The sequence below is a fragment of the Polyodon spathula genome, chromosome 8, assembly GCF_017654505.1.
Source record: "Polyodon spathula isolate WHYD16114869_AA chromosome 8, ASM1765450v1, whole genome shotgun sequence".
Lineage (NCBI taxonomy): Eukaryota > Metazoa > Chordata > Actinopteri > Acipenseriformes > Polyodontidae > Polyodon > Polyodon spathula.
Window position 1 is genome coordinate 15,476,610 of NC_054541.1, and position 10,423 is coordinate 15,487,032.

The 10,423-nt window shown below is 41.8% G+C and overlaps 1 protein-coding gene across 2 annotated transcripts in view; it reads right to left on the minus strand.

The window, feature by feature from the left end:
• LOC121319505 (TBC1 domain family member 30-like) overlaps positions 1-7,659 on the minus strand; it is a 40,736-nt gene extending 33,077 nt beyond the window's left edge. The window contains exons 1-2 of one of the 2 annotated variants that reach the window (XM_041256993.1): positions 6,966-7,659; positions 1,448-1,612 (exon numbers count right to left, since the gene is read on the minus strand). In XM_041256993.1, coding sequence (XP_041112927.1) covers positions 1,448-1,612; positions 6,966-7,503 — 703 coding nt within the window. In that variant the 5' untranslated portion in view covers positions 7,504-7,659. The remainder of the gene's footprint in view (positions 1-1,447; positions 1,613-6,965) is intronic. The other variant, XM_041256994.1, reaches the window with a different exon arrangement.
• Positions 7,660-10,423: the final 2,764 nt, after the last annotated feature.

Below are 10,423 nucleotides of genomic sequence, written 5' to 3' on the forward strand. Positions count from 1 at the left end.
GCAGCTGCTTGGGTTTGTGTTGATCGCTGCTTTTTTAAACTGGAGAAGAGTGATCCACACAAGAGCTTGTTCTGAATAATCGACTCGTGCAGCGCTACTGCATGTCCCATTTTGAAAGAATGTGTGAAAAATGTGTGGCTTATTAAGTCATCAATTAAATTAGTTACTATACTAATACGAATAGCAGCAATGGGGTGTTCTAAAACATATAAACCTGCTGTATGTAGGTGTGAAGAATGTAAGGAAAGTATTTGTTAGCTGCAATCACTTTACATATAAGGAAGATGTAGATGATAGAAAGCATCCCTTGAAAAGGGAAGATATTTTTCTTGCATGCCAAGTATCAAACCAGCTGCAGTCGGGGCGCATAAAACAGAATCACTGCAAGTGGTAATTTAAAGGAAGCATGCTTTCAGTGTGAAAGTGCTGCTTACTGTACTGCACCTGGTCCTATATAGCGCTGCCCTGGCTGCACGGTGAGGAAAAAGGAAACACATGTTAAATATTTGAGATCTTCTGTTTTCAGAAAGAACATCCGAGAGCCAGTCAGTGAAAACAGAGGAGGGCAGAGAGGCAGGCCCAATATACCTAAAATATAATTTGCATAATCTAGTCCTTACAGTGTAAGCTGAGCCACACCGAACATATCCAGTCCAACCCTTTTCATATCACTTCAAGGAAGGGGCGAAATGGGGACATTATCATTATGTGTGCCATGGTATAAAATGGCAAGCGATCTGAGGCAATGCAATAGGATCTGCTGCCTAAACCAGTCTATTTCCATGAATATTTCAAAGTGTTCAGTGGCTTCCTCTAATCAGGCTGAGTGTATCCAAGAGAAAGTATACTCTCAACTTGATTAGAGGGAGCCACTGAACACTTAGAAAGACATTGTAATTCATTAAATCTGAATTGAAACCCTGTTAAATTAACTCACTTTGTCTGTTTAAACTCTTTAAGAAGGTTTTCAATGCTTTGTCATTCATATTCTGAGTACCAGAGCTACACTATCTGCAAAATTCTAAGTGGATTTGCTGCTGATAGGTTCCAGTGAGGGCATGACTTGTAATGTATTACATAACCGTGGTAGCTAGTTTGGGTAAAGAACTGTTAAAATAGGAGAAAACACTGTACCAGAGTTCTCTTATCTAATTCATTCTTGCTTAGAATCACTTTGTGTCATTTCGAACCTCTAAGTACAACTTGTACACCATTGGTGCAACCACTAACCTGTCCCCCTGCAACACTCTGCACTAATGGAGTGTTTGAACGCATGGATGAGACATTTCTTTCTGCTCAATGTGTTAAATCCACTAGGGGAAGTGTGCAGGGGGACAAGTTTGTGGTTACACTCTGGTGTACCAGCTGCCTGTTAAGCATGATTCGGAGTGCTCTGTTGAGGCTGCAGGAGTGTAGTGGGTGGAATTAATAGGCGAAGGATACTGACGTCTTTTCTGTGACACAGCTTGCAAGCAGGCGGTTATGATGTCATTGTTCTTCTGCACTTTGTTGGCTAGCCGGTCCTTCCTCTTCACCTGGCGGACCAATTTTGCAGACTGTACCCCGATCCGATAGTTCACTTCCTGTATAATCCTCTTCAGCTCGTCAATATCTGTTTGCATTAAGAACGACAAAAAAAGGATTGAAATGTAACCTTTTCATTTTGTCAGGTGTTTGAATTGGATATTATATACATACTGTTTCAAGACGCTGAATGGGCAAGACTAGGAGTGCAAAAAGAATATTTACAATAGTTAGAAATATTATTATAGGGAGCTGCAGTACTGGAGGGTTTGCATCAACTCGAATTGAGACATCATAAAAAAAATATGAACATAATTTGGATCTTTTATTTAACATCATGGAATCAAAGAAACTACAAAATCATGTTGCAAAAGTCTACCAGAATCCATAATAGTAATGCAGTATTTCATGTTAAATTCCAAAATGTCACAAACATTTTTCATGTTTTGTCAGTTTTTCTTTGTGTATGGGAAACTACAAAGCACTATTTAATTCAATATGTTAACGTAACTTTCATGCAGCAAAATTTGATAGAATTCTATTGGGTGATAGAAATCTTTTGGCCATAGCTGTACATTTATATGCTGGTTGACATTTACCATCATTTCAAAAGTGTACATGCAAAGTTATTACATGTAAAGGTCAGTATATGAAAACAAAATTATAGTGGTTGTTCACTATTGGGTCATTCCATGCCAACTCAACCAGAAAAGGGACATTTCATTGCCTGTCCATCTCAGATTTTCCTAGAAAAATTCACCTGGGGGTTTTCAGAGTTCAGGAAAAGATACTAGGCTATTATGGCTTCCGGTAGACTTTTGCAATATGGTTTTGTAGTTTCTTTGATTACATGATGTTAAATAAAAGATCCTAATTACGTTCAGTATATATATATTTTATTTATATTTATATATATATATATATATATATATATATATATATATATATATATATATATATATATATATATATATACACACACACACACACACAAGTGTACAAAACATTAGGAACACCTTCCTAATATTGAGTTGCACCCCCTTTTGCCCTCAGAACAGCCTCAATTTGTCGGGGCATGGACTCTACAAGGTGTCGAAAGCGTTCCACAGAGATGCTGGCCCATGTTGACTCCAATGCTTCCCACAGTTGTGTCAAGTTGGCTTGTAGTGGATCTCTACTCCGAATAGCTTGTTCCATCTCATCCCACAGGTGCTCAATTGGATTGAAATCTGGTGACTGGGCAGGCCACTGCAGTAAGCTGAATTCACCGTCATGTTCGTGGAACCATTTCTGGACAATCCTAGCCCTGTGGCATGACGCATTATCCTGCTGAAAAAATCCATTAGCAGATGGATACACTGCTGCCATGAAAAGGAACGCACCCGATTGGCAATGATGTTCAGATATCCTGTGGCATTCAAACGTTGCTCCACTTTTATCAGGGAGCCCAATGTGTGCCATGAAAACACCCCACACCACCACAACCAGCCTGCAATGTTGACACGCAGCATGATGGATGCATGTACTCATGTGGTTTTAGCCATACCCTAGTCCTCCTATCAGCATGAAACAGCAGAAACCGGGATTCATCAGACCAGGCCATGTTTTTCCAATCCTCCAGTGTCCAGTGTTTTTGTTCCTTAGCCCACTGCAACCGCAGTTGCTTGTATTTTGCAAAAAGAAGTGGAACTCTGTTAGGTTGTCAGCTGCCATACCCCATTTGTGTCAAGGTACGACAAGACGTGCATTCATTTATGGGTTTTTCAGCACCAATGTTGTAATGGGCTGTCAGTTGACTAATTGTAGCCCGTCTATTTCTTTGCACAATTTGTGTCAGCCTCCTTTGGCCTCTCATTAATGAGTTATTTTCAACCACTGGCCTGCCATAAGCTGGATGTCCTTTGGGTGGTGTGCCATCCTTGATACACACGGGAAACTGTTGAGCGAGAAAAACCCAGCAGCGTTGCAGTTCTTGACACACCCAAACCGGCGTGCCTGGCACCTACTACCATACCCCGTTCAAAGGCACTTAAATCTTTTGTCTTGCCCATTTACCATCTGAATGGCACGCATACACAATCCATGTCTCAATTGTGTCAAGGCTAAAAAATCCTTCTTTAACCTGACTCCCCTTCATCTACAATGATTGAACTGGATTTAACAGTTACATCAATAAGGGATCATAGCTTTCACCTGGATTTACCTCATCAGTCTATTTCATGGAAAGAGCAGGTGTTCCCAATGTTTTGTACACTCAGTGTGTATATATACAATACTGTGCAAAAGTTTTAGGCAGGTGTGAAAAAATGCTGTAAAGTAAGAATGCTTTCAAAAATAGACATGTTAATAGTTTATATTTATCAATTAACAAAATGCAAAGTGAGTGAACAGTAGAAAAATCTACATCAAATCAATATTTGGTGTGACCACCCTTTGCCTTCAAAATAGCATCAATTCTTCTAGGTACACTTGCACACAGTTTTTGAAGGAACTTGGCAGGTAGGTTGACCCAAACATCTTGGAGAACTAACCACAGTTCTTTTGTGGATTTAGGCAGCCTCAGTTGCTTCTCTCTCTTCATGTAATCCCAGACAGACTCGATGATGTTGAGATCAGGGCTCTGTGGGGGGCCATACCATCACTTCCAGGACTCCTTGTTCTTCTTTACGCTGAAGATAGTTCTTAATGACTTTCACTGTATGTTTGGGGTCATTGTCATACCTTCAATCCGGTATGTTATGTTTTCAGTCTTTTTTATTAAATTTATCATAAGTTCCAGCCTTTTACATCATTTTAGTGTTTTTTTTTAATCACATTTTTCCACCATTAAGAATACAGTATGCAAATACGTATCATATGCAATACATCGGGTCTTGTACATTGTTTTTTTACTTGTGGAACTTTGCAATGAATTCTCATTTTGTCTTGGTCATTGTGAATTGTTTGTCATTTCCAGTTTAAGTTTGCAAAAAAATAATGTATAATTAACTTTAGCATTTGATTAAAAATTTCCTACAAACCTTAAGTCTGTTGTAACTGATTGCACCTGTACCAAAATCTGACTTTACATGGGTCAAGTTTTGGTATGCATACCACATTCTGATGATGTACCACTTTCTGGCCCTACAACACTATAGTAAATTGTTGATTACAAAGTAAGCTGGAAAAGTGAAATGAGGACTGGGCTAATTTGTACATATTGATTGACTGGGAGAATTATACATTGTTTAGCATTAAGTCTCCATATATTACAATGTCATTTAACATAAACGTGTCTTTTTCAAGTAAAGTCACCGGCAGGACACGTTACATGTCTAAAAACAGTACAAGGCTTTTTTTTTTTTTTTTAATGTAGCGCTACTGTGCGGGCACTGGCAGTGCTGAGAATAGTATAAGAAAGGGCTGGAAACTAGAAAGCGTGGAAATTGATTAAAGACGCGAGTTTTTCTCTCGATGTCACGTCAATGTGGAACTGCCCACAAATTGCCTTGTATGTAAGTGACCCCGCACGTCAATTAAAATGTGTATTAACACGTGTCTATATTAATGCTCAGATACACTTTTTACAAACTGCTGTGGTATGCAAACCTTGCCTAACCTAACAATGGAATGTTGTTTCCTAATCATTACTGGAAGACACGATCTTGTAATGTGGTCAGAGCAATTGTAATTCAGTAGGACTAAAATTAATCCAACAATTACCCTATTCAGTGAAAGCCATGAATGCATTAGCTTGAAGTAGAATGGTTAGGTTGTACACGTATAGTACTATGCATCGTAAACCCCAATGTTTTATATTACTGAACTTTTACAAATGGGTTTTAGTGTATTTTGCCTTCGTTACTCAAATGGTAATTTATTATTATTATTATTATTATTATTATTATTATTATTATTATTATTATTATTATTCATTTCTTAGCAGACGCCATTATCCAGTGCGACTTATAGACATTGCAGCTAAGAACATTTATAAAACCAGGAGTAAGAGCAAATTCAAATGAGAGAAAAAAAAAAAAAAAAAAACACATTAAATAATGAGATCGATTTTGACTAAGCAGTAAAACTTAAAAATATTTGGTTATAAGAGTAATTACCATTAAGAGGAAGAAGAAAGTACAATAAATGGATAAGAACAATTTATAATATAAGCAACTACAAAATAACCGTGATTACGGTTACCTTTAAGAATAAACTCAAGTACAAGATACATAAAATATAACTATGAGTGAGAGCAGTAGTAGAATACAGCAAACTGTGGAACAGTACAAGCTGATGCAAGTACGGATACCACTGGGTGCCATACAGCCCGGTATAGTCGAGAGTTGTGAACGCTGTTGCTCTCTGCATTCATAAACTGGAAAGTACTGTAAAATGTCGACCGACTCTAAATACAAATACAAATGTAAAAATGCTAAATGAAAAAAAAAAAAAAACGCCTTCTAAAAGCTGTACTATAGTACCTGTGCACGGTAATAGAACAGTAGTCCCAAGACTTTGTCATGGTTTATAATGGTTTGCCATGTTTTTAAATGCCTTTTATCGTAACTCTGGGCTTTACAATGCATTACCATTCTCTCGCAATGTTGTATTATACTGTACTATTAACCTTTTACAAGGCAAACCATTTTTTAATTTTTTTTTTTTTTTAATAAAAACTTGTTTTTAATTATTTGTCACAAGTCTTTTCAATGTGTTAACAATAAAGTGTTAATTTAATTAAAACAGAATAGGAACAAAAAAAGGATATCGCTTTTTTACTTTGGTACATTGCTGTTTTGCTTCCCTGAGCAACAGTGAAACACAGACCATAACCCCCAGCTGCTGCACCTGCATGCCTGTTTAGTTCCCAGACTGGCAGAATGGGGAGAAGGCAGCTTCAAGGGAACATAAATAAACTGGACAGACAACAAGGTCGGGCGCCTGAACAATGGAGTACACATAACAATAAACTATATATAAGAATATACTAAACAAACAGTATAAAACATAATGTAAAGACGTTTCTGAACACCAGCAACATAGTATTACACCTGGGTCTTTATAACTGCTGGGAGGGAAATCCGACTCCCGTTGTATAGCAGAGATCCATTCCTGGTTTTACTATGAGTTTAGTTTACACTGTGGCTACTCACGCTCGTACTAAAACATGGAAAGGGTGAAACTACTATACAGTATGAGTCTTTTTTTTCCATTCCTATAATTGATGAGTTTATAAACAAAATAGCGGCCACTTATTTATAAAATAATAATAATAATACAACATTTTAAAATATTACCAAGCATTGTCTAATTCTTCAAATATCATAATAAATTCAGAATTATTACAGATCTAAATATTGAGACCATAATGCATTAGCCAAATGGTGAGATAGATAGATAGATAGATAGACAGATAGAATTCCAGTGACATCCCACTGCAGCAATACGGTAATTCCCACCTTTTTGAGCCAGATACTGCATCTGGTGTCGTTTGGTCTGCTTCTCTTGTAGTTCTTGCAGGAAGTTTGACTCTGTATTGCTCCGGCCAAGGAAAGCATCCGAACTGGACGCCTCGGTGGAGCTATCCACGCTGTCAGCACTCTTCCTGCTGTTACAAGTATAGGTGTCATACAGCTCGATCAGGAGATAATCCACAATAGATGATCTTGGGGCAAGCGGGTTTCCTGCACCTCTGTGTCTGATGTCACAGGAATCGTCACTGTCGCTGCTAAGTCGAACTGTATCCTCCGGTTCTTGGTTCTGTGTCGGATGCCGCGTTGATGGAGCGCTCTGGGTGAACAGACTCGCACCCTCCTCCGACTCTCCAAACGCAGTAGGTGGAGAAGCGGCAGGTATCCACTGCTGAAACGCAGGGAACCCGTCATAAGACGCACCGGAGTTGACGAAGACGTCGTTTTTCGCAGCAAAGCAGTTGTCATCGCAAGAAATGTCGATTTCCAAAAGTTCATTCTGTCTGAGGTGTCCATGCGACGCCATTTTTCCCACGGTGCTCCATTGGGTTTACACCTCGCACAGCGCCGAATGCAAACAACAAGCGACAGCAGAAGGTACAGCACACGCACTGTAACTTTTTTAATCAGCTTTAGTTTCAAAGTGTCTGCTGGAGACGGTGAAGTTCCGGGTATAACCCATTCCACTTTTGGGAAGGGTTGAAATCTTGCTGTGTTTGTATTCCTGTTTCCTTCCTGTGATTGAGAACAGTGTGGACGCCCCTCCCGCTCTGGTAGTACAGCCCGTTTATAATCCCAAACTGCACAGACCTGTTTAGTTACAGGTGGATAATTTGAGTGGGACAGGCCCTGTGGCACACACCTGTGCAGGTAAAAAAAAACAGCAGCACAGCCAATGAAATAAAATGCGTAAAGCTAACGTACGCTGTGGTGGTGAGTTGATGCTTTTGCTTCACGCTGATTCACCATTAATATTTTAACTTCAGCTACTTTAAAAATATATGAAAATGTGATACCCGCATTTAACCTGTGACTAGAAACCGAAAAAAAACGAAACTGCTAGGAAGGAAACTTTTGGTCATCAGCATATATTTAGTTACGTTGAAAATAGTGAAATAAATCTCAGTTTGGAAGGAGAACGCACGAGTTTTTCAAACAATATTAAACATATTAAATAACTGCATTACATTGAAATTAAAGTTTTAGGAGATTGATATAGGAGAGAAAACGCAAAACCAGGCTACTGTTGGTTTAAATGGGTGTATTTAAATGAGGCTAGTAGTTTACACAATATATTTAGCAGGATATATATATATATATATATATAATCACACTGCTTAGACGTGCTATTAAATACAGCAGTGAAATCCAGCACTCAGTGTTATGAGAGGGGGTTATTTTATTTACTGTTTTCACATATTCAGTTATGTCCATCAGAACTACGCGTGCACATGTAGCAAACCTGCTTGTAGTAAGTTGTACTCCTCACTGTAACAGGAGCTTCCCTTTCAATTGAATGACAACCATTACCGAAGGAAAAGAGCCCTCTCTGACCATCAATCACTGAGCATATATAAAAGGTGCCCTATCAGGGCCCTACTGTGAGGGGGAAGTCCCTCCCACCTTCTGTTGAAGAGGGACATCCTCACAGTAACACATCGCCATTTTCTCTCTCACTTCAGTGAGACAGGTCACAGATTGTTTTGTGCTTTCTTGTCCGAATTTGGCTGATTTGTTGGTGTCTACCTTCAAATTTATCAACATCCATGGTAAAATTACTCTTTCAAGCGTTATTAAGAGTGCTCATGCCTGATTCTCCCAGCAGTTTACTGGCTAGAGCTGGTTTTTGAATCCTCTTGTGAGATTGGCGAGCGGCCATTACTCTTTTTCACTACATGAGGCCTTGCGTAGTTTGATATACTGTGTTGGGAGCTGTTGTGGTGCTGTAAGGAGACTCCGCGGGCTTGCGGTGCTGTCCTCTATGCCGATTTAATCAGCCACACCGACCAGGAAGAAAAAACAGCTCGGGCCTAGTGCTCCTCTCAAGCCTCGGGCTCTCCTAGCGCGGCTGTTCTTGCCCTTGGTGACCACGCCGACTGAATCGGCTGCATACCCCGGCATTGACCGCGGTTTTCCCAGCAACTTGAGGCTGAGAAAAAACAGCGCCTACTTGGCCCCGATTGACTTGACACCAGTGTAAACATCTTCGGCGCCACCTACAGCCCGGCAACAACCGTGCCTACCATCGGCACCGACCTGGGAACAGGTTGACTTGGCACCAACTGTTCGGCACCGACAGCGGTCTGCTCGACACCGATCCCAACATCGATTAACTCGGCTCCGGTTGTCTATCTTTGGAGCCGTCTATAGCCCGGCACCGACCGCGCTACACATCGACACTGATCTCTGTGTCGATTGACTCAGCACCGACCACTTGGCACCGACAGCACTCTCCTCCATGCCAATCCCTGCACTGACTGATTCAGCACCGGTGAATCGCTTTAAAGAATCTACAGCCCGGCAACGACCGCGCTACTATCGGCACCGAGAGCAGCAGCTTCGCCTACGACTCCATGTCGGTACAGTCTACGGGGTCCTTCGCTGGGTTCCACCAGTGCGACCAGTGCACGGTGAAGCTGCCCAGGCAGGACAAGCAATGGTCCTGCCCCAGATGCTTAGGGCCAGAACACACGGCCTAAACACTGACAGGTGAGCTGGATTGCTCTCTGTGTAGGAAGTTCTCTAGAAGAATTAAGTGCCGGAGGGCAGCCCTATCCCCAGCAGAGTCTCTCTCCCCGAGCCATGGGAGAATGAGGTCTGTGGTCCAAGGGCCTACACAGAGATCCTCTAGGATCCCCCCTGCTACAGTGACCAGAGCTCTCCCGTACACCTGGGTCACCCTCCCCTTCCCCACCACTAGTACAGAGGCGCAGATACCTCTCGGGAGGCGAGATGGTCACCGCCAAGGCGGTACCACGCGACGAGACGCTCACCAGGGGACAGGCGGTCGCCGCGCAGGCACCGCTCCCCTTCCTCACGCAGGTGCAGATGATCCCTGTCGGAGTCTCCTCGAAGGCACCCAAGCTCGGCCGAGCGGCGCTTTGTGGAGCTAGCGGAGACTGTAAGGGCTCAACAGACCATACTAGAGACCCTACTAAAATCACAGGGCAGACTGCACCCTACCACAGGTCGGCCAGGCGAGCTGTCCTTCACGGCATCCAGATTGGATGTCTCAGACCCAGCCACTTCCATCGGGCAGGCCATGGCGGGGGGCTCCTTACCGGCCTTGCTGCATGTGTTGCAGAGGGAAGAGTTCCGGGCACTAATGCAGCATGCAGCTGCAGCCACGGACGTTCCCTGGCCGGCAGAACAGGAGGGAAAGGGGAACCACTTCTTCCAGCAGAAAGGGCACCACCAGCATGCCCTCCCTTTATGCCATGACTTCC